General features: G+C 47.9%; 1 protein-coding gene across 7 annotated transcripts in view; it reads right to left on the bottom strand.

Moving 5' to 3' along the window:
• Positions 1 to 3,177: 3,177 nt before the first annotated feature.
• Positions 3,178 to 25,924, bottom strand: part of LCP2 (lymphocyte cytosolic protein 2) — a 581,277-nt gene continuing 558,530 nt past the window's right edge. For all 7 annotated transcript variants that reach the window (XM_085617865.1, XM_085617869.1, XM_085617864.1 and 4 more), the window contains one exon: positions 3,178 to 8,465. In XM_085617865.1, coding sequence (XP_085473991.1) covers positions 8,343 to 8,465 — 123 coding nt within the window. In that variant the 3' untranslated portion in view covers positions 3,178 to 8,342. The remainder of the gene's footprint in view (positions 8,466 to 25,924) is intronic.

Raw genomic sequence — 25,924 nt, forward strand, 5'->3', positions numbered from 1 at the left:
TTATTAAATGTAATAAATTTAACAAACTGAAAAACAAGGACATGTGCTTTAAACATCATCATTTGGAAATAATAAACAATATCAAGTAAAGAACATTTTTTTTAAAATAGGTAGTAGTTTTACTGTATGTAAGCTAAAGAAATTCTGTTAGAGACCAGGAGAACTGGGACATACATGGACCAACATCTCACAAGGTATAGTTAATGCAAAAATAAAATGTAAAATATTAGTTTATATCAGTTTATCTCAGCTTTAAGTTCTGGCGTACAATATACTGTCAACCCCACACCCCCACACAAAACAAAATACTTGGGAGTAATGTTTAATCTGAGATAAAACAAGATCACAATAAAAAACAAGCATTGGCAATGCAATAGGACTCGCATTTACGCGAGACCTATTGCATTGGAAATGGAAGAGCAGGTGGGAAAGAAGGCATGAACAGGAATGCGGGGGTAGGGGGGTGAGAAGTCATGGACTGCGGGAGGCAGGGTAAGAAAATTTTGTTGGAAGTAAAGGAAGCCAGTAACCATGGAAGGATACAAATGACGACATGGCTGTTATGGGGAGGGACTAACAAGCCTCAAACCAATCGGAAGGCAGCATTTAAGACAAAAGTGAAAAGAAGAGCCTTCCAAGGTTTCTTGTAATTTAAGTAGGTTTATTCACAGTTCAGCATCCCAGCAAAAGACAGCCTCAACATCTCAATCTTCCCTTCAGTAACTGCCCATCCTTGGAACCTCTCTTCGTTTACATTCTACTCGTAGCTAGGTGACCATACCATGACATCAGCACTAAATATCTCTACATATCTCCTTTTTTTACAACAAATAATAATATAAAAACATGTATTGATAAGATGGGTGAAAAAACAAAGTACTATATAAGAACTATATACAATATTTAGTCAAACTAAATTCTATCCAAGCTTACACACAAATACATCTCTAATTTCATGCCTAAAACTATTTAACTTTAAAACTACTTAAATTCATATTATCATATTCCAAATACATTTATAGTCAACATTGCGTGACTGACCACCATCTTGACTATATTTTTTGACATTTTTATGGTTGACGCACTTTACACACATTTCCCAAACTCCAAGTTGTGCCATCTTCCAAATCGACAACATTGGATCTCACACCTCTGACTTGAAAAGGCCCAAGGTCCTTGCTTTCACCTTTACGAACCCACTCGTTTTTCCGCACTACGACCCAATCTCCTCTTTGAACACACACTCGTTTTACACCTTTTCTAAAATCATATATCCCTTTCATTCTTTCTTGATTTCCTTGCACCTTTTTCAACATTTCCTCATGATCAACCCATATCTTCTCCTTCTTACACAGCCATACAGGACACTCTTTCTTCCCAGGCTCCCTTCCTTTGAGTGACACAAAAGGAGCTACTCCTGTACTAGAATGTGGAGTAATTCTGTGCATCCACACCATTTTTCTCAATTCTTCTCTCCACGACAATCCATTAGCAAGTGACAATTGTATGTTTTCCATAATAATTCGATTAGTTCTCTCCACTAGACCATTTGCTTGTGGTCTGAAGAGAGCCACTCTCTAATGTACAATCCCCAACTTACTTAAATAATCTACCATCTCTCTTGATACGAACTGCACCCCATTATCAGTCACAATACTGCCTGGTAATCCTTCCTCCAGAAAAACCTTTTCAAGGAACTTATGACATTACCGGTACTAATTTCCCCCATGGTTTGTATTACAAACCACTTGGAATGATAATCAACCAGGACCAAGATAAACCTATCCCTCATTCCTAACTTATTAATCGGCCCAATGAAATCCATGGATAATTTCTCCCAAGGTTTTGACGGAAACTTAGTACATTCTAGAGGAGGTTGACGTACAATCTTTGATTTATCACTATTCAAGCAAAATTGACAATCTTTCACCAAGGCCTCAACTTCACTATCAATCCCCGGCCACCAGAATGATTCTCTAATTCTTCGTTTAGACATCCCTTGACCTGGATGACCCTCATGAATTATTTCCAAAATCTGTTTCCTTACCTCCTTCGGAGGTATGATCTGCCATCTTCTCATAATGTTATCACCACAAAGACTCAATTCTTCTTTAATTTTAAAAAATTCTATCAAATCAGAATCCTTGCAATCATCCAAATACCAGCCCTGAACAATTCTTGACTTCACTTTTTCCAACACTGAATCACTCTTCATAGCTTTCTCCCAATCTTCAGACAACAAAGCACACACCCCTACATTACCACAGATATCACCATTTATATCACCACATACTTCATCAGAATCTTCCTCCAAAGGCATTCTCGATAAACAATCCGCAATCACATTTTTCTCTCCCTTGACATATTCAACTTCATAATTAAATTCCATGACAGATAGTAACCATCTAGAGATCCTTGGTGTTACACTTCCTTCCAATCCTTTCCCCCCTTTAAAGATGTACAGTAAGGGCTTGTGGTCAGTTCGCACTTTGAACAGGAGACCCCATAAATAAAACTTGAAATGACACATACCCCAACAACACGCTAATGCTTCTCTATTACTGAATATGACCTCTCTGCACCTTGCAGTCTCCTACTTGCAAACCCAATAATTTTTTCTTCCCTCTAATCACTTGTGATAACACCGCCCCAATGCCAACACCACTAGCATCTGTGGTTAGAAGCGTTCTCCCACCAACTTCGAACCGTCCTAATGTGGGTGCTTCAGAAATTTTCCTTTTTATAAGTTCGAAACTTGTTTTGCATTACTCTGACCATTCAAATGGGACACCTTTCTTCATAATTTCTCTGAAGGCCTCAACAGTTTCCGCAAAATTATTTACATATTTTGAACAATATTCTGCAAGACCTAAAAACGACCTTAATTCATCCTTATTTTGGGGTTCTGGTGCTAAAGTCACTGCCTTAACAATACTTTTTTTTGGTTTTATGCCCTCTGTACCTATTTCGTGCCCCAAATAATCAACTACACTCTTTCTCAACTGACATTTTTCTTTCTTTATAGTTAAATTGTGTTTTTCAAGTCTTCTCATCACCTCTTCAAATAGTCTATCATGATCAGAATGATCTCCACCTGCAATCAAAATGTCATCTTGAAAACACCATACGTTCTTCATGTCCCATCCTCGTCGCCATGAAAAGAAGAGCCTTCCAAGGTTTATTGTAATTTAAGTAGGTTTATTCACAGTTCAGCATCCCAGCAAAAGACAGCCTCAACATCTCAATCTTCCCTTCAGTAACTGCCCATCCTTGGAACCTCTCTTCGTTTACATTCTACTCGTAGCTAGGTGACCATCCCATGACATCAGCACTAAATATCTCTACAAAAAGCCAATGAAAAAGATGGACGGAGAGTGGGTGGAGCTTCCACAGAGCTTCCACACCATACTAAATACTGAATGCCTCGCAAAGCGAGGAGCGCATGCGCTGCAACGCTAGGCTTGACTTAAACAGCCACTAACAGTAATCTGAAATGTCCTCACAGTGAAAACATCTGAACTTTGAGGTTGTTACACAAGTAGTTTTAAATCTTCGTTGCGAAGTACATGTTTCTTTTAATGCATTCATTTTATTTTGATCTTTATGTTTTATGGGTAAATTATTAACCCAGCAGAATTACCAACAGAAATAAACATTTTAACATTTTCTTTTTCGTTCTCTCACAATAATTTACATTTTACAATTTGGCATCTAGTAGCAATGGAAGACTTTGGATTATCCAAGGTGGAAGCATTTTGGATTGTTAAATGAGAAAGAAAATCTAACCTGAAATAAGCAATATTTGATTATGACTGGAGAGGATCATCTGTAGTTTCGGCAGAGGGTTGATGTAAATTTTCATATTTATATATTCAGAGGTGTGGTAAAGCTCTGAAGATTATTAGCACGCTGTCAGTAACGTTGCATAGCATTCTCTCCTCAAAGTAATATTTTTGTGCCTCATCGACCAATAAGTATAGAAAATCACATAACAGCTATGCCTTTCGGTCTTTATGCCTGCATTCATTCTACAAACTTATACAAATATTACTTTTATGTCCTGGCTGTCTACCATTCTCATCCTGTTGGCACTGTATTACCTAGTGGGTTGACCAGAAACATCTTCTATACCGGTACAATTGTGAATCCAGGAATGTGTCTGATTAATACTTCAAATGCAGACATGCCTCTTCCTGTGTGGGTAGGTGTCCTTGCCAATTCCTTATTTATCTCCATCAGTGTATATGGGCAACTGCTTGCCATATCAATATTTGCTTCCTACGCATTGAGCCGCACACTTGTTTCACCTGCATTTATTGTTGACATTCATGCTCTCATCTCCTTCCCTAACTTGTTCTGCGCTACTATGGCTTTAAGGCATGTGGTTCTCGCCTCTGGGAATCTGCAGGAGCCTAGCCACATGACCACTGTGTTTTGTCTTTTGGTAAACTAATGGAATGTACACTTGAGATTTCTGTTACCAACTGTGGGATATTCCCTTGGAAAAGCTGGGCTTGCAGCAGCTGCGGCCTGTGCAGGTAAAAGCAGTGGGGTGCTGGGGCCGGGACGAGAGAATTTTTTTAAATTTACATTTCCCTCATGGTCATCTGTCTAATCCCCCCCCCAAACCTAGCCCCACGCTCTTATCAGCACGTGCCGCTCCTGACTTGCAGTCATATTTAGGGTGCCCCTATCCCATCGGAGATGCTGGTTATCATCTCTATAAACAGGAGTCAAGAGTTGAGTAATATGGCTTAGAAACTAGATGTGGTACCAGCATACCTCTCTATAAGTTAAGGCCTCAAGTCATCGTGCTCAGAGACAATTTGCTTGTGTGGAGGTCAGGGAGATATAAAGTTCTATCACACACAACCCTTCCTCTGGTAACTGACAAGCCTTTTCAGTAGATCCGGTTGCCAAGGTCAGTAAAAGGGTTGTCAGGTGACCAGAGGCCGAGGGACATTTTTTTAAAACTGAAACTGTCTCTTCCTCCTGCAATCCTCTCAATCTAAATCCACCCTTGTTCATTTGTGGTTCCAGTTTCCACCTCTGTTAAGTTCTAACGGCTTTTCTCCACCTGCTACATTCACTCAGCCACTGGCTCTTTTCTCACCAGTATTTTTGTTGCCTTGGTGCTTTAGTCATGCGTTCGTGTTTAGCTCATTAACTACTTTGGGGTAGGTGGAGCTCTATAAATTTCACTATTTCTGCTAATAATAATACTGTCAATTGGAGGCCCACTCCCAAAGTGAGAATGAAACTCTCAAATTGCTGTTACACATTAATGTGTACTCAGACATTCCCACTGGGTTTGCTGATACTGATTCATTGGCCAACCAGCCAAGCACATCCTCCTGCCAGGGATTGCAGAAGTATTTCTACATATGCTTTCGGAATGGTTAATAACATGAAAAATATTTGTAATCCCATACTGAAGCTGAAGCCTTATGCATTTTGCATAGCCTTCACCAGCCCCACACTGACAGGCTCGCACTGGATGTACTGGGGATCAGGCATTTTACCAGTGGGTTGGCAGAATGGAGGCTTGTTTTCATATTGGTGGGGGCCAGTTTTGTTTCTGGATGCTGGACCAGCCTGAAGTTCTTCAGCACTTTACAAACAACGCATAACAAATGGTTTTAAAGTGTGACGTATCAAACCACGCTTTGTTTATGCATCTGGTTGGTTCCTGTCTCCTGCCTTATGTTCACAAGCAAAGCTGGCCTTTAGGGGTTCAGACTAGAGAAGCAGGCGAAGCGAGTCCAGTTCTTATATGATAAAGACTCTTCATAATTCAAAACAGTGTAACTTTAAAATTGTGGCCATTGCAACGCATTTAGTAAATTGATAATACCCTTGCATTGAGTGACAATTGTTAGATGTGATTCTAATCACAAACTTATAAATCCTTCATGCCCCACAGCGACTGCCCTAACGACAATGCTATTAGTAAACCAAGAGGAAAGTCAGGTGTATTTTATCCCCTATATGTGGCCTAGATTGCTGCTATTAATGGATAGCAGCATGACAGTGTTTTGTTTTTGTTCAGCACACTCCCTGAACTGATATAAAGGTGCTCTAAAGTGATGATGAAAGATTAGGGGAAAAGGAGGCACTATAAAAAAAAAGGCTAGGATCACACAATATGGTCAAGTGAAATCCAGGATTGATGCAAGGTTTCCCGATTTCAAAGTATACAATTTTGTCCACTACATGGCGCTTTCTTTAATATTTTGAGGTGCTAAATCAGTGCACTGTATCAATATACACCAGGGCTATGCGTGTTTCACAAGGATTGGTGGTGGTAGTGTGTGGCAGAATGATGTTTAATGCAGAAGCTAAAATGAAAATCAGAGCACCCAAATAACATTTTAAGATTACTTCTATATACTTCTGGATTACTCACTAAACATTCCTCTCCAAATAGGTCTAATATATAACTTTTGAAAGAAACAGATGCAATAGTAAGATACTTGCAAAACATAAAATCATATAATTCTTTTCCTTCCTGAACGTGGATGTATTTTTCCCTGCAATCTGTGGCATTCCTAAATCCTACTTCAGTTTTTCATATTGAATATTTGTATTAATCTCCTTAGGCACCCAGAAGGCCAGGCTGCCAACCCAAACCCTCCTTCAGCCGTATATCTGCAGCACACCACCAACCATAACACAACATGACACTCAATATAACACCAGACCCTTATCCTCTCGCTGCATATCTAGCCATCCCATTCACATCACCACACAACACCAGAATAAGTATAACGGTGCAATTTAGAATATTTCAATTTAGAACTTATCACTGCATAGCATACTGTACATACCTCATAACTCAAGCATTACATCTGCAGCAAATCCTTGCAAAACATTTAGTAAATCCACAATAGAAAGTGACTCGCTCTAGCTATATATGGCCATTAGAATATTACAACACCTGCTAGATGCACAAGGCCCATCAGAACTGCGCGTGCAGTAGGTGAACATTAGTTTACGCAAATTAGGCAGAGGGTCACACGGCCGGATCCTCAGAAGTCAGAAACAGTCCACATCACACGGATTAGGATGGAAGGTTAACTCATGAGTGGATCCACAATGTGAACCACAAATCAGAGACAGCATTTATGGAGCTTACAACACTCTGCTTTTCAGCCTCAGCAATTATTCACTATTTTTCAAAAAGATAATCGCTGCACAAAATGTCCAGGACACATCTGCAATCCCACATTAACAACATTTGTATGAATATATTTTTGGAGGCGAAGGTGCTGTTTGGCCCACATGTTGTCTAGACCCTCTTAGCTTCAGTTCTGAATGATTATTTGTTACCAACATATAAGTACTAAGGGAGTTAAATACATATTCCGGGGGAACAGTAACATTGATAGAGAAAGCCTGTGGGTCATTGCTAACATTACCCCTTCACCTACCACTCTTCTTAGGAGCAAAAATGCTTCTTTCTGTCCACACCTTTCATTTAAATGCTTTACAAAGCGCAGTCCTTGGACAGAAGCACTTTACAGTGCTGGCCGAGGACATTTTGCCGCAGCTGAAGAGCTCGTACAAGCACACAGATGCCTGGAGAGGTCTGGAGAAGTGCTCTCCTACTTTCATTAGTCTTTGAATCCCTTTTATATTAGCAGAATTTTGTTCCTTGCCTAAAGTAAGGCTCCCTTTGAAATTGGCAGTTTAATCTCATCTTTTCTTTCATTTAACCAACATTATCAACTGCAGGGACTCGTTCTACTTTTGTGAATATACAAAGCGGTAAAATGCAAGCCAAATATTTCCAATAGCTTGTATTATAATTGCCGATAAGTACAATTTGCTTCCTGCAGCCCTTGCCTCAAATGAGGAATGTGCGGCCATCTCTCTGAAAAAAGACCAAATGTGCCTTTTGGTTCCAGGTATCTCAGGTGTATCCGTTCAGCTCTCTTCATAGTGGTGTTGCTCAGTGGATAGTACATTTACTTTGGTGTGTGCACTCAGGAAAGCAACGGAGAAATGCAAGTGTATCAAGCAATAAAACATGTAATTTGCTATCTTCTGACACTGGCCTCTGTAGAATAATATCTGGCGAAAATGCCCGCTGCAAAGTCCCAAAAAACAACGGCGACTGTCGGGAAACCGCAATGCATCCTGTTCTGCGTCTACAAACGGAACTTAATGGTGAGCGGAGTACAGGACTGTTTGAAATGCTCCATAGAAGTATTCTTAACTCTGGGTTTTGACTTGTAGGACATTTTTTATTGATATAAAGGAAAAGGGTGCTCTAAACCTAGGATTAATTGACTTTGCAGATTCCTTTACAGCAAGCAGTGTTCTGTGGTTTTCCGTTGCTTCTAAGCTCCTCCGGCAGAATGCTTCAACAAGCACTGATATCGCAAATCCCGATCCTTGCCGTCGATCAGGAGCAGCGGCGTCCTCGTGAAGTAGTCTATCATCTGAGGCACCGACTGGAAGTGCTGAATGGAACAGACAAATAAAAAAAGGTGAACCCTTAACAGCTATTGAAATGTGTGAACACTTGAAATATTTTAACTATTCATGTTTTAACTTGTAATAGGCAAGAGACAGAAGAGCAGACACAATCAATCAATTGTTATCAAAGCACAATTGGGGGGTGCCTGGGGGGTGCCTGCGCCTCACTGCCGTACCCCTCCTGGTCTCAGTCCTGGCACCTGACAGATGTTTCTCTTCTCTGTCGATCGTCCTTATAAGTATGCCCCCTACATCAAGCAATATCCCTTCCCCAGCATTTGCCCCACATTGCTCGATCCACGCTTTTTCTAGAATATTTAGCACCCACCAATTCAATCCACATTAGCACTGCCCTCAGCCCATCATAGATGCTACCATCCCATTCAAACACTGCATCTCTTGGCACAGTTGCCCTTTGAGGGTGTTCTCGCTCTAGTGGTTGATATGCACAGTAGATATTTTATGTGTAGATGTTGACCATGTCATTAAGTGGAACAAACATCAACCCCTGCTCTTTTGGTGGATTTCACACATGCTGGTGAATATGTGGCATGAGCCCAAGGAGCTCTTGAGTCCTCATCACATCCAAGGATGCAATGAGATGAATCATTAGGGGGCCATCTTGCCGCTCCCATGATCCAATATTTTACTCCTGGGGAGCAGACTAGGGCAGAGGCACAGCAAGAAACTGCAGATCTGCTATAGTAGCAGGTCTGGACCCCACTGATACCATAATGAACTGTCAATTGATAAAGTTCCTTAACTGTCACGAGCGGGCATTAAAAACAGATCATTTAGCTATTGCCCAAAATGCTAAAAACTCAACGTTATTCAGAACATGAGAGAAATCGTTTGTCAATTTAGATTTAAGCCTGGAATGTAACCTTTTGATTGTACAGTGGAACACAGATTAATTAATGCTTAGAACCCATTAATTGTATGCTACATACTCTTGTATACACTTAAATATTATTAACTGAGAATATAATGCTTTTATGGTGTTTAGGGAAAATGACAACATTTTATTGTTCATCTTTTTTTTACACAGTTGGCAAACTGTTATGGTTATAATTAACTAAAACAATAAACATTTATTTACCATTTACCACAGCAAGAAACATTGATGGTGAAAGAAAGGGAAATACTGAGATTCAGATAGTTGCATGCTGATGAACAGAAACAGAACCAAGGCTTCACATCAGATTCTTTGCTTCTTCACCAAATATCATGATCATATCAAGTGACCTCTCCTTTCTCCTCTAAAATTGTTGCACTCATAACAACTACATTATCTCACACTAACCTAACTGGCATGTTCAATGTGTTGATATGTCATGCTTGTGAGAAGGTGGCCTGGTATATCCTGTCCACTAATTAAAGTGAGCACCTTGTACCAGTCCACACGACCTCTATGATGTACGAGATCAAAGATAACCTTATTGAAAGCTAACCTAGTGGTAGCTATGGAGAGCAGCCTTCAGGCTTAATCTTGAAGGAATGTAAAGCAGCTTGTTTTACCAGAATATCACCTCCTAAATGACTAAATGAAAGGAGAGCTATGAAGATGATACAAATTATGTATAAAGCCCCCACTCACCAACCTGGTTGGTGACATGCTTCATCATCGGGCTCCACTGGGTATGGCCGAGTGCCATCCCAGTGTGCTGCAACGCCAGGTTACTGCGGAGCGGGTTTTTTTTTGTGAAGTGACAGCGCACAGCTGTGAGAGCTTACTTGCCCTCCCTGAGACTTAGGGGGCCTTTTCTATCTAACTATATATTTTTTCCCGGTGACTGACAATATGGCCACTCTCGGTCTCACTTTCTCTGACTCTGAGGTCGATGCTATTCTAGCACGTCCTTCTCTATTTGCAGACCCCGCTATTTCACAGACGGTCACATATGCCAGCGAATGGGAACAACTCTCAGAACTAAAGAAAAATCGTATACGCACCATATTACACGGAACAATCCTAACTGAATATCTAAGGACCAATACAGCCCCTAGGGGCTTATTAGTCACTAATGCTCCCCGTATCTTCCTGGAGGATGCCACCTTCAGAAAAGAATGGGCTATGATTGCATGGCACTGCACCCGAGACTGGCTTGTCTTGATCATAAAAACGGCAGTCCGACTATCAGAAGCAATCATGATAGAAATCACCCAAACAGAGACACAATTCAAGGCCACCCTAACGGGGTTTAAGAAACGGCTAGATGAACTCAATAAAGATATTAATGAATATAAAGAAAATTTAACCCAAAGTAAGGTGAACCAATTTCAGAAAGACCTTAAAAAGTTTGAATTCAACAAAATCTATCCTTATGCAGACCCCTCTTTTGTTGCATTGCGCAGAACCGAGACCAATACTTATGGCTCTGATGATGACTCATCTAACAGTAGTGGCTCGAGCAACAACAGTTTCAGACAGGCAAGGAGAGGTAGACAAAGGGGAAAAACACGCCCCCCCTTCAATCAACCGTCTTGGTTTAATTTCCCTCCTCAACAGGGTGTCATGGGGACACACCCGATGCAGTTCCACTACCCATTCAACCCACAAATGGGCTGGAACTCTGCCTACACGGCTCCGATGTATCCACATAACCACTTTACACAGCCCCCTTTTTTAGAGAGAGGCCAAAGGGGCAAAGGGCGGCGGAGAGGGCCCAATCAAAGAGTCCACTGGGTACAAGACGACCCAGTGGGCCACCACACCAGGAGCAAACAACAACAGGATCAAATGACCGCAGGCCCAAGCACCTCGACAGCTTAATAGTCAACTTATCTGATAAGATACTCACTACTCATGAGACGACAATACTAGAAAAGGGATTGGGTTTTGTTCCATCAGCCCGTCCCGATAAATTCCGTCTCCATTGTGAACTCTCTGCATTTTCCAGAAAATTAAAACTTAAAGCTTTTTTTGAAGAACATACCCCAGAGGTAGTAGATTCTGATGTAGGTGACACACCTCTTCGACCCAAATCTACGTTTACCCCTCCTCCACATACTATACCAGTGGAAATTACAACCTTTGAACGTGCAGTTTTCACAGAGATTGAGAATATGGATATCCCCTCTAATTTCAAAAATCTCAGAGCCGATGAATTCAGAGCCATTAACTCTCTATGCCAGGATTCCAATCTCACCATAAAACCAGCAGATAAGGGTGGAGCAGTAGTTCTAATGAATACTGTCGACTACGATCACGAGTGTCGGAGACTTCCCAGTGATCGCAAGAATTACACACCTCTCTCCAGCGACCCCTCTAATGATCTGAAAAACCAGATTGAGAGAATAGTCGAAGAAGCACTGACACAAGGCATTATCACCAGGCCAGAAGCACGATTCCTTACCGAGAGCAAGGGTACTATTCCATACTTCTACACACTTCCCAAGATCCATAAGGGCAGACTCCCTCCTCCCGGGCGCCCCATTGTGTCAGGGATTGGCTCTCTCCTTGAACCACTATCACGGTTCTGTGACCATTTCTTAAAGCCACTGGTCCAACAATCATCTACGTATCTTAAAGATACTAAGGACCTGCTGAAGCTACTGAACAACATCAAATGCTCAGAGGATACGATCTTGGTCACGTTGGACATTGAAAGCCTGTACACGAGCATCCCCCAGGATGAGACCATCAGGGTCCTGGGGGAATCCCTCGATTCCCATCCTTGGGAATACAGAACGACTAAGGACTTTATTATCCAATGTGCCACCCTGGCCTTGAAAAAGAACTTTTTTGAATATCAGAGACATCTATATCTACAATCCACGGGTACTTCCATGGGGAGTACCTTTGCTCCGAGTGTGGCGGGATTGTATGTGCACGATTTCGAACAAAAATTCATTCTCCCTGATTCCAATCCACATCTATCCTCCATAGGTCTATGGAGACGATATATAGATGATGTGCTCCTTATCTGGCAAGGCGATACCAACGCCCTTGAAACCTTTTTTCATTGGGTCAACACCTTGGACCCCAACTTGAGATTCACGTATACTTACGACCATTTTGAAGTAGTATTTCTTGATGTTCTAATCACAAAAAAACTCGGATCTCTCTACACTAAGACATACTACAAACCTACCTCCAGAAATAACCTTCTTGATTTTACGAGCTTCCATCCTCGTACACTGAGGCAGAACCTACCTTATGGGCAATTCCTCCGTCTTCGGCGGAATTGCACCTCTCTGGTTGACTTTAGAAACCAATCTAGTGACCTGACTTCCAAACTGACAGCTAGAGGGTATCCCCTTCCCCTTCTTTCCAGAAGCTATAAACGGGCAAGAAATCAACCCAGAGAAGTTCTTCTGGAGGACTTTGTCAAAGACGCTATGCCCATACCACTTACATGCGTCACTACTTACAGTACCCTGTCCAATGTCATGAAAAAAGCCATCACCAAACATTGGCGCATTATCAACAGCAATAATCGGAGATGGGAAAAACCGCTGTTCTCCTTTAAACGAGCACAGAGCCTGCGCAGTAGCCTGGTACAGACACGCCCCATTACACAACCTAACACCATTCAAAGATCTATTACAGAGACGTGGGGTCTTCCAAAGATTACGGGACATTTCCCTTGCTCGGATTGCAGCATATGTCACTTGACTTCTCACACAACCAGTTTGAATCTGGAACCAGGCAGGGTCTGGACCCAAAGAGGACATACCAACTGCAACACGTCGAATGTCATCTATCTAATTACTTGCCCGTGTGGTCTACGATATGTAGGGATGACCACTAGAAAAGTGAAACTCCGAATTTGTGAACATCGGAGCAATATTAGGTGCAAGTGTATCACTACCAAACTTAGTGAACATTTCTTGTCTGTCAACCACACCACGAATGACTTAAACTGGACTGTCATTGAGGAGATCACAGCACGCAAAAACACTCAAAAAATCCTTTTTGAAAAGGAACAAAGATGGGTGTACCGTTTGGGAACTAACCTCGTGGGTCTTAATGACAATATACCCTGGGTCACCATACTATAAGTATCTACTGGTGACTGTATCAATTATAGCGAGCTATCACCATCCACGTTCTGCTGTAACTTTTATCTGAACTTGGTTTGACTATATTCAGTCATTTGGTGTGGTTCCACTTTATACCCACCGAGTACACATTCCACACTTCTGTGTACCTGACTGAGCTGGATTACTTTATCCCAGGTGCTGAGCCCTGTAATTCTTCAATACATCAGTATGTTTTGCAGAGAGACTTGCACATTTTGTCCCCCTTTTCTACTGGCTTTTCTGTGACAATGGAGCACCTAATTCACGTTCCATAGCTTTCCCGTCTGTGCTCCCTTTTGTATGTTCCCTTTGGTAAGGTTCACGGTCCCAGTGACCCTTGTGAGCCCCGCGTTTGTTTTTCCCACGCCTAATAAAGTTTCTGGCAACTATTTTTTTCCTAAAACGAGTCGTCGAGTATCCCCGGACGATTTGTTCTCTCTCCCTGGATTTCATTGGCTGGTGTCCAACCAATCACAGTACAGCATAGGACGGTCTGCCCTATCATCGCACTGTTTACTTTTCACTGCCTACCTATCGAGTTAATCTCAACTTCCTTTATACGTGCCCCGCGCCAGGGCTCCTCACTTTCTGGACCCGGTGGCTTGAGGCATTGCAGGTTCCAAACGGGTGCCGAGCAGCGAGGGCGTAAGTGAACACACACCCTCCCTTTTCTTTGTTGTTTCAGTCTTTTACGGTTAGCGTGCGTGATACTCAGCCGCCCGTGGCCGTTCCTTCTCGCTCTTCTTTCTTTCTCCTGTTTTAGGGTGTGCCATATTGCTCTCACCCCCACCCCGGGATCGCTGAGGCTATGAACGTTCTTGCCTCACAGTAAGATCCTTTCTCTATTCTCCCTGCATTTCTGGTCTACCAGGAATTACACACGGGCCACGCTAAGTCGTATCCCGGTCCATATTTGCTTTTGACTCTCACATAGCGTCTATGTTTCACGGATTTTCCGATATACAGTACTAGTCACGCTATTCAGGTGAAGTCCTACGTCACTTCCCTGACACCGGTAGCCGGTTAATCTTAGGTGCACTGTCTTCACAATTACTGCACCTGAGGTACTTATTATTGGCACGGCCTCATCTGAGCACCATGTTCGAGCCTGACTTTGTGGCGCTTTATTACGAGTTAACCACTCACATTTACAATTATTTTTTGTTTTGTCTTGTGTTTGTGTGTCTTTCCTTATTACAGAATAAACTCGTTTCTCTCCACCACGGTATCACTTGGCGGATTTTGCACTGTATATATTTTTCACACAGTAGCCCACGGTAGGGTGAACCTTAGCGTGTTCATACCACCGGGGCTTTGCACTTCCACTCTGGTCCTGACGAAAGCCTGTTGAACACACATTAAGGCAGAAACATGTTGACCGCCATGGAGTGAACCAGGTCTTTTATTTTTTGACCCTCACTCCTTTTTAATTCTTCCAATTAGCAAAACTATTAAATTATCCTTTTTGACTTAATTGGAAATTTTAAATTCACTGTCACTTCACAAAAAAAAAACCCGCTCCGCAGTAACCTGGCGTTGCAGCACACTGGGATGGCACTCGGCCATACCCAGTGGAGCCCGATGATGAAGCATGCCACCAACCAGGTTGGTGAGTGAGGGCTTTATACATAATTTGTATCATCTTCATAGGTCTGCGTCCCACCCAACAACATATTGGTTGGTTCCGAACCTGGAGACCCGTGCCTTTTTGATGAAAGGTGCCTTGTTTACATTACACTGACTTCGTTGTTCTGTAGTCTTTCCATTGAGGGGACTAGTCGTGTTATTACCCTTCCTCTTCTGTTGTTGATTTACATTTCGGCAGCGCACAGCTGTGAGAGCTTACTTGCCCTCCCTGAGACTTAGGGGGCCTTTTCTATCTAACTATATATTTTTTCCCGGTGACTGACAATATGGCCACTCTCGGTCTCACTTTCTCTGACTCTGAGGTCGATGCTATTCTAGCACGTCCTTCTCTATTTGCAGACCCCGCTATTTCACAGATGGTCACATATGCCAGCGAATGGGAACAACTCTCAGAACTAAAGAAAAATCGTATACGCACCATATTACACGGAACAATCCTAACTGAATATCTAAGGACCAATACAGCCCCTAGGGGCTTATTAGTCACTAATGCTTCCCGTATCTTCCTGGAGGATGCCACCTTCAGAAAAGAATGGGCTATGATTGCATGGCACTGCACCCGAGACTGGCTTGTCTTGATCATAAAAACGGCAGTCCGACTATCAGAAGCAATCATGATAGAAATCACCCAAACAGAGACACAATTCAAGGCCACCCTAACGGGGTTTAAGAAACGGCTAGATGAACTCAATAAAGATATTAATGAATATAAAGAAAATGTAACCCAAAGTAAGGTGAACCAATTTCAGAAAGACCTTAAAAAGTTTGAATTCAACAAAATCTATCCTTATGCAGACCCCTCTTTTGTTGCATTGCGCAGAACCGAGACCAATACTTATGGCTCTGATGATGACTCATCTAACAGTAGTGGCTCGAGCAACAACAGTTTCAGACAGGCAAGGAGAGGTAGACAAAGGGGAAAAACACGCCCCCCCTTCAATCAACCGTCTTGGTTTAATTTCCCTCCTCAACAGGGTGTCATGGGGACACACCCGATGCAGTTCCACTACCCATTCAACCCACAAATGGGCTGGAACTCTGCCTACACGGCTCCGATGTATCCACATAACCACTTTACACAGCCCCCTTTTTTAGAGAGAGGCCAAAGGGGCAAAGGGCGGCGGAGAGGGCCCAATCAAAGAGTCCACTGGGTACAAGACGACCCAGTGGGCCACCACACCAGGAGCAAACAACAACAGGATCAAATGACCGCAGGCCCAAGCACCTCGACAGCTTAATAGTCAACTTATCTGATAAGATACTCACTACTCATGAGACGACAATACTAGAAAAGGGATTGGGTTTTGTTCCATCAGCCCGTCCCGATAAATTCCGTCTCCATTGTGAACTCTCTGCATTTTCCAGAAAATTAAAACTTAAAGCTTTTTTTGAAGAACATACCCCAGAGGTAGTAGATTCTGATGTAGGTGACACACCTCTTCGACCCAAATCTACGTTTACCCCTCCTCCACATACTATACCAGTGGAAATTACAACCTTTGAACGTGCAGTTTTCACAGAGATTGAGAATATGGATATCCCCTCTAATTTCAAAAATCTCAGAGCCGATGAATTCAGAGCCATTAACTCTCTACGCCAGGATTCCAATCTCACCATAAAACCAGCAGATAAGGGTGGAGCAGTAGTTCTAATGAATACTGTCGACTACGATCACGAGTGTCGGAGACTTCTCAGTGATCGCAAGAATTACACACCTCTCTCCAGCGACCCCTCTAATGATCTGAAAAACCAGATCGAGAGAATAGTCGAAGAAGCACTGACACAAGGCATTATCACCAGGCCAGAAGCACGATTCCTTACCGAGAGCAAGGGTACTATTCCATACTTCTACACACTTCCCAAGATCCATAAGGGCAGACTCCCTCCTCCCGGGCGCCCCATTGTGTCAGGGATTGGCTCTCTCCTTGAACCACTATCACGGTTCTGTGACCATTTCTTAAAGCCACTGGTCCAACAATCATCTACGTATCTTAAAGATACTAAGGACCTGCTGAAGCTACTGAACAACATCAAATGCTCAGAGGATACGATCTTGGTCACGTTGGACATTGAAAGCCTGTACACGAGCATCCCCCAGGATGAGACCATCAGGGTCCTGGGGGAATCCCTCGATTCCCATCCTTGGGAATACAGAACGACTAAGGACTTTATTATCCAATGTGCCACCCTGGCCTTGAAAAAGAACTTTTTGGAATATCAGGGACATCTATATCTACAATCCACGGGTACTTCCATGGGGAGTACCTTTGCTCCGAGTGTGGCGGAATTGTATGTGTACGATTTCGAACAAAAATTCATTCTCCCTGATTCCAATCCACATCTATCCTCCATAGGTCTATGGAGACGATATATAGATGATGTGCTCCTTATCTGGCAAGGCGATACCAACGCCCTTGAAACCTTTTTTCATTGGGTCAACACCTTGGACCCCAACTTGAGATTCACGTATACTTACGACCATTTTGAAGTAGTAATTCTTGATGTTCTAATCACAAAAAAACTCGGATCTCTCTACACTAAGACATACTACAAACCTACCTCCAGAAATAACCTTCTTGATTTTACGAGCTTCCATCCTCGTTCACTGAGGGAGAACCTACCTTATGGGCAATTCCTCCGTCTTCGGCGGAATTGCACCTCTCTGGTTGACTTTAGGAACCAATCTAGTGACCTGACTTCCAAACTGACAGCTAGAGGGTATCCCCTTCCCCTTCTTTCCAGAAGCTATAAACGGGCAAGAAATCAACCCAGAGAAGTTCTTCTGGAGGACTTTGTCAAAGACGCTATGCCCATACCACTTACATGCGTCACTACTTACAGTACCCTGTCCAATGTCATGAAAAAAGCAATCACCAAACATTGGCGCATTATCAACAGCAATAATCGGAGATGGGAAAAACCGCTGTTCTCCTTTAAACGAGTGTTGGAGGGAGGTCCACCGGGTAGTCGGGAAGACTATTCCGGGGCACCTTCCTACCGCAAAGTTACAGCCGAGCGCCGCTGAGAAGCCCCCTCGGGGAGGTCTTTCTCCTATGATCGTACCAGGCCCAGTAACACCACCACACAGGACTCAACATCAGTTGCAGGACTTGGTTCTTTATCAGCGGTAATTCGTTCAATAGTTACAGTGGGATCAGAGTCTCAATGTTCGTTAGAAGGGTAGGGTAGCGGGACAGTTTTAGTACCAGCCAGGTACGGGAGGGCTCGGCACCAGACCTTGAGTGCTGGTCTCGGAGCGGCTCGGACGTGGAGAGCCGCGACGGCGTCTGCAGGGCTCGGGTGGTAGTTCCGCTTCGGTCGAGCCGCGACACAGTCAGCAGGGCTCCGGTGGTAGGTCCGCTTCGGTCGAGCCGCGACGAGGTCAGCTGGGCTCTGATGGTAATGTTCAACAAGGTCGGGCCGCGACAGCGTCAGCAGGGCCCCAAAGGTTCGTGAGGGTCTTTAAGCACGGGGGAGCCACGACGTCGTCAGCAGGGCTCAAGTGGTGGGTTCAGGGTGAGTCTTCTTCCGTAGGGTCAGCCGCGATCCGATCAGCAGGGCTCTTGACTCCAGGATACAACTCCTGCCCTGTTGTCGGGTCGCCCCAGATATAGGACGGGAGCCCTTTGATGTCCGGACCCTTGCGCCCGGGGGGGGCGGAGAGGCCGGGTAGGGAGCGGCCAGACGCCCAGCAGGAGAGGCGCCAGGCCCCAGAGAGCTGTGGGGTGATCACGCCTAGGTGTGGAAGGACGGTTGGGGGTCCCATCGATACTGCCCTCCGCCGGGAGTGGGAAGGGCCCACGTGGTATCCCCCGAGCCAGGGGTTGGCGCCTGGATGGCGGGCCTCGCTGGGACCGAGGCCGGGTAGAGCAGGGTCATGCAGGTGGTCACGTGGAGTGACGTATAATCCAAAATGGAGGAGCCCCGATGTGCATGGGACCTCGTGCGGCTTAGCGCGGGGAAACAGGACCACGCCACGAGGCCGGCTCCCACACGCGTCCCCCCCAGCTGAAGGCAGGGAGAGTCACCCATCTCCTTGGGGGTTCTCCTCGCCGAGGCGGAAGAATCGGGACAGGCCGTCAGCATTGGCGTGGTCGTTGGCGGGCCGGTGTTCTACAGTGAAGTCCATCCCTTGCAGCGAGATGGACCAGCGTAACAGCTTTGGGTTCTCGCCCCACATTTGCATGAGCCACCGCAAGGGCCGGTGGTCAGTCTGGACCCTGAAGTGGAGGCCGAAAAGGTAGGGCCGGAGCTTCTTGAGAGCCCATACCACAGCGAAGGCCTCCCGCTCGATGGTGCTCCACCTCTGTTCTCGCGGCAGCAGTCGGCGGCTGATAAAGGCCACCGGTCGGTCGAGGCCCTTGGTGTCCAGCTGGGAGAGGACCGCCCCGACCCCGTACTCTGAAGCATCGGTCTGGACTACAAATTCCTTGCTGTAGTCGGGGGCCTGTAGCACAGGGGCAGCGCACATGGCCGCCTTGAGAGCATCAAACGTGGTCTGACAGCGGGGCATCCAGTGCACCGCCTTGGGCTGTTTCTTTGAAGTGAGTTCCGTAAGAGGGCCCACAATGCTGCCATAATCCTTGATGAATCGACGGTAGTAGCCTGTGAGGCCTAGGAAGGCCCGGACAGCGGTTTGGGTTGCGGGAGGCTCCCACGCCTGGATGGCGTCGACTTTTAACTGGAGGGGCGCCACCTGGCCACTCCCCACCTGGTGACCCAGATAGGTCACAGATCCTTGACCGATCTGGCATTTACTGGCCTTAATGGTGAGCCCGGCTCTTTGAAGGGCGGCCAGGACTTCCCCAAGGTGTCCTAGGTGCGCGACCCAGTGGTCGCTGAAGACAGCAATGTCATCGAGGTAGGCCGCGCTGAAGGCTTCTAGTCCGGCCAGGACCTTGTTTACTAGCCGCTGAAAGGTCGCTGGGGCGTTCTTCATGCCGAAGGGCATTACCCGAAAGTGGTAGTGGCCATCGGGGGTAGAGAAGGCTGATCGTTCTTGGGCGCCGGGAGTGAGCTTTATCTGCCAGTACCCAGCGGTGAGATCAAAGGTGCTTAGGTAGCGGGCGGCCCCTAAGCGATCGATCAGCTCGTCGGCTCGTGGCAAGGGGTGGGCATCGGTCTTGGTGACTGCGTTCAGGCCCTGGTAGTCGACACAAAATCTGAGTTCGGGGGCCGTGCCGGGGGCGGCGGCCTTCGGCACCAAGACTACCGGGCTGGCCCACGGACTGTCGGAAGGCTCGATGACTCCGAGGGCAAGCATCTTGGCGACCTCGGTCTTTATACAGGCTCGGACTCGGTCAGGCACCCTATAAGCGCGGTGTCGTACAGGGGGGCTGTCCCCCGTGTCCATGTCGTGGATGCACCAGGGGGTCACCCCGGGCGTGAAGGAGAAGAGGGCAGCGAAGGGTTGCAGCAGCTTCTGGCAATCATGGCGCTGTTCTGGGGTCAGGGTGGCGGAGAGGCGGACGCCCTCCAAGGAGCCGTCTTGGCCCGAGGACCCCAGGAGGTCTGGTAGGGGCTCGGAGTCACTTTCACCCCCATCGTCGGTAGCCAGCAGCAGGCTTAGTTCAGTTCGGGCAAAGTGGGGCTTGAGCCGGTTGGCGTGCAGGACCCGGAGGGGGTTCCTCGGGGACTCCAGGTCGACTAGGTAGGTGACGGGGCTCTTCCTCTCCACTACCTTGAAGGGCCCGGTCCACTTGTCCTGCAGGGCGCAGGGGTCCACGGGTGACATGACCCAGACTTGTTGGCCCGGCTCGAACTCGATGGCTGAGGCATTTTCGTCATACCAGCGTTTCATGTCCTCTTGACTGGCTTCGAGGTTGGCTTCTGCCAGGGCCCGTAACTTCCGAGTCTGGTTCCGCAGGGTCAGGAGGTACCGGTAGACGTCGGGGGGGGCATTTTGGACGTTCGCCTCCCAGCCCTCCTTGACCAGGCTGAGGGGCCCTCGGACAGGGTGCCCATACAATAGTTCGAAGGGGCTGAAGCCCAGGGACTTCTGTGGTACCTCCCGATAGGCGAATAGGAGGCAGGGCAGCAGGACATCCCATCTCCTCCTGAGGGGCTCTTCCAGGCCCTTGATCATCCCCTTCAGGGTTCGGTTGAACCGCTCGACCAGTCCATTCCCCTGGGGGTGGTAAGGGGTGGTGAATTTATATGTGACCCCACATTGTTGCCAGAGGGATCTCATGTACTTCGAGATAAAGTTCGTACCCCTGTCGCTCACCACTTCTCGGGGGAACCCCACCCTGGAGAAGATGCCCATCAGGGCCCGGCCCACCACTGGAGCTGTCACAGTTCGGAGGGGGACGGCCTCCGGGTACCGGGTGGCGTGGTCAACCAGTACCAGGATGAAGCGGTGGCCCAGGGTGGTTCGGGGGTCGAGGGGCCCCACGATGTCGATTCCCACTCGTTCGAACGGGGTGTGGACGGCTGGAAACGGTTGTAGGGGGGCCTTCACTCGCCCCCCAGTCTTCCCGCTAGCTTGGCAGGTCGGGCAGGACCGGCAGTGCTGGTCCACGTCTCTTCTCATTCGGGGCCAATAGAAATGGGTCACGAGGCGGCTGTAGGTCTTGTCCCGCCCGAGATGTCCGGCGAGGGGCACGTCATGTGCCAGGTTCAGGAGGAACTCTCGAAATCGGAGGGGGACCACCAGCACCCGGCCGGCCCCTAGTTCGGCGACTTTCTGCTCACTATACAATAAGTCATTGTCCCAATAGACCCAGTGGGTTCCCGTGGGGTTCCCCGCAGCTTGGGCGGCCGCTTGCTGTCGGGCCCCCTCGAGGGACGGGCAGGCCTTCTGCTCTTGCTGGAATTGTTCGCGGGTGGGGCCCCCGTCGTGGCGCCACTGGGCCAGCTCGGGGATCTCGCTGAGGGGGGCGGTCTCGTTGGGAGAAAGTTCGGATGGCCCGGCCTCTTCGTCAGGTTCCTCCGTGCCGGAGGAGGTGGATAGTTCGGGGCCCGTCGGCTTGTCGGGGGCCGGGGCAGCGGCTGGTTGGGCGGTCATGGACCGAGTGGTGGCGCAGGCCCACTCGGGTAGTCCTAGCATCCCCAGATGCTCTCGGCGTTCCACCTGTGCCCAGGGTGAGCTCTCGAGGTCGTTCCCCAGGAGGCAGTCCACCGGGGCGTCGTCGCGGACAGTTACTTTTAGGGTGACGGACACTCCTCCCCACTCGAAGGGAATTCTGGCCATCCGGCACATGCTCTCGGTGTTGTCTGCGGTCCGGACAGGGCATAGGACATGCGGCAGGATTTGTTCGGGGGTCACCAGATGGCAGCGGACAGCGGTCACACTGGCCCCGGTGTCCCGGAGGGCCTCGGCCCGTCGCCCGTTGATGGTGACCCACTGTTGGTACTTCTGGGTGTTGCTGGGGATGGCGGCTCGAGGCACCATTTCTCGGGAGCCCAGGCATACAAGCGACATGGCCGCTGGTTCCCACTCGGGGGACCCGTCGTCGTGGTTTTCCTCCTCGTCCTCTCCCTGCCCCAAGGCTGCGGCTGCTATTTGTCGGGGAGGGGGCCCAGCGGTCCCGTTCCGTCGGTTCACGGGGCATGCCGGGTCACTTGCATAGTGGCCGGTCTGCTGACAGCCGAAGCAGGTCACTGTCGGTCGGGGTCCAGGCCGCGCGATAGGGGTCCCCCTTCGGCCCTGGGTCGGGGAAGTGTGGTTGGTTGCTTGACCTCGTGGCGGGCTTCTGGGCGGCCCGGCGGGGAATTCTCGGCTGCGGTGGGACCCCCCTCCTCCGCTTCGCTGGCGGGGAGGTCCCATGGTACTCCGTGTGTAGTCCCCCACGGGGTTCCGGGGGACCCGGGTGTTGACCCATCGGTCCGCTTCAGCGGCGAGCTTCCGGGGCTCGGTCAGTTTACTGTCCAGGAGGTGTTGCCTTAGTTCCACGAAGCAGTTGTTGGCGAGGTGCTCCCAGACAATGAGGTCGAACAGTTCATTATACGAGGTGACCTTGCTTCCTTTTATCCATCCTTCCAACGCTCGGCTGAAGAAGTCCACGTATTCGACCCATGTGGTCCCGGGGAGCTTCTTGCAGTCCCGGAAGCGTTGCCGGTACATCTCGGCTGATAGTCCGTAGCGTGTGAGTAGGGCTTCTTTCATGTGGTCGTATGAGGTCATCACCGCATCGGGGAGTTGCAGCAGGGTATCCCGGCCCTCGCTGAGGAACCTCCCCCATAGGCCGGCACCCCAATCCTTCCGGGGTACCCGATGGGAGGTCATGGCTACTTCGTACGCTCGGAACCATTGCTGGATGTCGTCATTTTTATAGTACTCCTTGACGACATCCTTGGGGATGTGAACCTTTGTCTCGGTCAGGGGTAGAGTGTCCCGGGCTCCGGGGTTGCTGGTCTCCCCAGTTTTAGCTTTTAGTTCGAGTTCTTTAAGGCTCCTCTCGTGCTCGAGGGTCAGCCGTCTCTCTTCTAGTTCCCGATGCCTTTTCTTTTCCTCGATTTCCTCTTGCAGCCGTAGTTGCTCCAAGGCTATCTTCTTCTCCGCCAGTAGGAGCTCACCGTCCAGCCGGAGTCGGGCGAGGTCCATTTCGTGTGTCCGGACCCTTTCCCGTTCTCGTATTTCTTCGTGGGAAAGGCCGGTGTCTGGGACGGTTCGCTCCCCCTCTGTCGGGGTCGTGGTTGGCAGGTTTCCGTCCCGGGCCGAGGTCCCTTCGGCTCGGAGTGGAGGGGTCTCGGGTTCTGCCCAGGCTTTCAGGGCTTTCTGCATTTCCTCCTTGGTGCCCAATCCTGTGGTTGGGATCCCTTTGTCCTTGCAGAATTGTTTGAGTTCTTTGTGGGTGTATTCCTCCAGTTTCTCCAACTGGAAGGTTGCGGCCACGGTTGCTTCTTGGCCATCCATGGTTCCCTTTTTCTTTTCCCGTCTGGTCAGGTAGTGGGTGCGTTACTTGCCTGTACGATTGCGTCTGGCTCGGATCCCGTCGCTGGCCACCAAATGTTGGAGGGAGGTCCACCGGGTAGTCGGGAAGACTATTCTGGGGCACCTTCCTACCGCAAAGTTACAGCCGAGCGCCGCTGAGAAGCCCCCTCGGGGAGGTCTTTCTCCTATGATCGTACCAGGCCCAGTAACACCACCACACAGGACTCAATATCAGTTGCAGGACTTGGTTCTTTATCAGCGGTAATTCGTTCAATAGTTACAGTGGGATCGAGGGATCCTATCAGAGTCTCAATGTTCGTTAGAAGGGTAGGGTAGCGGGACAGTCTTAGTACCAGCCAGGTACGGGAGGGCTCGGCGCCAGACCTTGAGTGCTGGTCTCGGAGCAGCTCGGACGTGGAGAGCCGCGACGGCGTCTGCAGGGCTCGGGTGGTAGTTCCGCTTCGGTCGAGCCGCGACACAGTCAGCAGGGCTCCGGTGGTAGGTCCGCTTCGGTCGAGCCGCGACGAGGTCAGCTGGGCTCTGATGGTAATGTTCAACAAGGTCGGGCCGCGACAGCGTCAGCAGGGCCCCAAAGGTTCGTGAGGGTCTTTAAGCACGGGGGAGCCACGACGTCGTCAGCAGGGCTCAAGTGGTGGGTTCAGGGTGAGTCTTCTTCCGTAGGGTCAGCCGCGATCCGATCAGCAGGGCTCTTGACTCCAGGATACAACTCCTGCCCTGTTGTCGGGTCGCCCCAGATATAGGACGGGAGCCCTTTGATGTCCGGACCCTTGCGCCCGGGGGGGGCGGAGAGGCCGGGTAGGGAGCGGCCAGACGCCCAGCAGGAGAGGCGCCAGGCCCCAGAGAGCTGTGGGGTGATCACGCCTAGGTGTGGAAGGACGTTTGGGGGTCCCATCGATACTGCCCTCCGCCGGGAGTGGGAAGGGCCCACGTGGTATCCCCCGAGCCAGGGGTTGGCGCCTGGATGGCGGGCCTCGCTGGGACCGAGGCCGGGTAGAGCAGGGTCATGCAGGTGGTCACGTGGAGTGACGTATAATCCAAAATGGAGGAGCCCTGATGTGCATGGGACCTCGTGCGGCTTAGCGCGGGGAAACAGGACCACGCCACGAGGCCGGCTCCCACAACGAGCACAGAGCCTGTGCAGTGGCCTGGTACAGACACGCCCCATTACACAACCTAACACCATTCAAAGATCTATTACAGAGACTTGGGGTCTTCCAAAGATTACGGGACATTTCCCTTGCTCGGATTGCAGCATATGTCACTTGACTTCTCACACAACCAGTTTGAATCTGGAACCAGGCAGGGTCTGGACCCAAAGAGGACATACCAACTGCAACACGTCGAATGTCATCTATCTAATTACTTGCCCGTGTGGTCTACGATATGTAGGGATGACCACTAGAAAAGTGAAACTCCGAATTTGCGAACATCGGAGCAATATTAGGTGCAAGCGTATCACTACCAAACTTAGTGAACATTTCTTGTCTGTCAACCACACCACGAATGACTTAAACTGGACTGTCATTGAGGAGATCACAGCACGCAAAAACACTCAAAAAATCCTTTTTGAAAAGGAACAAAGATGGGTGTACCGTTTGGGAACTAACCTCGTGGGTCTTAATGACAATATACCCTGGGTCACCATACTATAAGTATCTACTGGTGACTGTATCAATTATAGCGAGCTATCACCATCCACGTTCTGCTGTAACTTTTATCTGAACTTGGTTTGACTATATTCAGTCATTTGGTGTGGTTCCACTTTATACCCACCGAGTACACATTCCACACTTCTGTGTACCTGACCGAGCTGGATTACTTTATCCCAGGTGCTGAGCCCTGTAATTCTTCAATACATCAGTATGTTTTGCAGAG

Source organism: Triturus cristatus, chromosome 7, assembly GCF_964204655.1.
Source record: "Triturus cristatus chromosome 7, aTriCri1.1, whole genome shotgun sequence".
Lineage (NCBI taxonomy): Eukaryota > Metazoa > Chordata > Amphibia > Caudata > Salamandridae > Triturus > Triturus cristatus.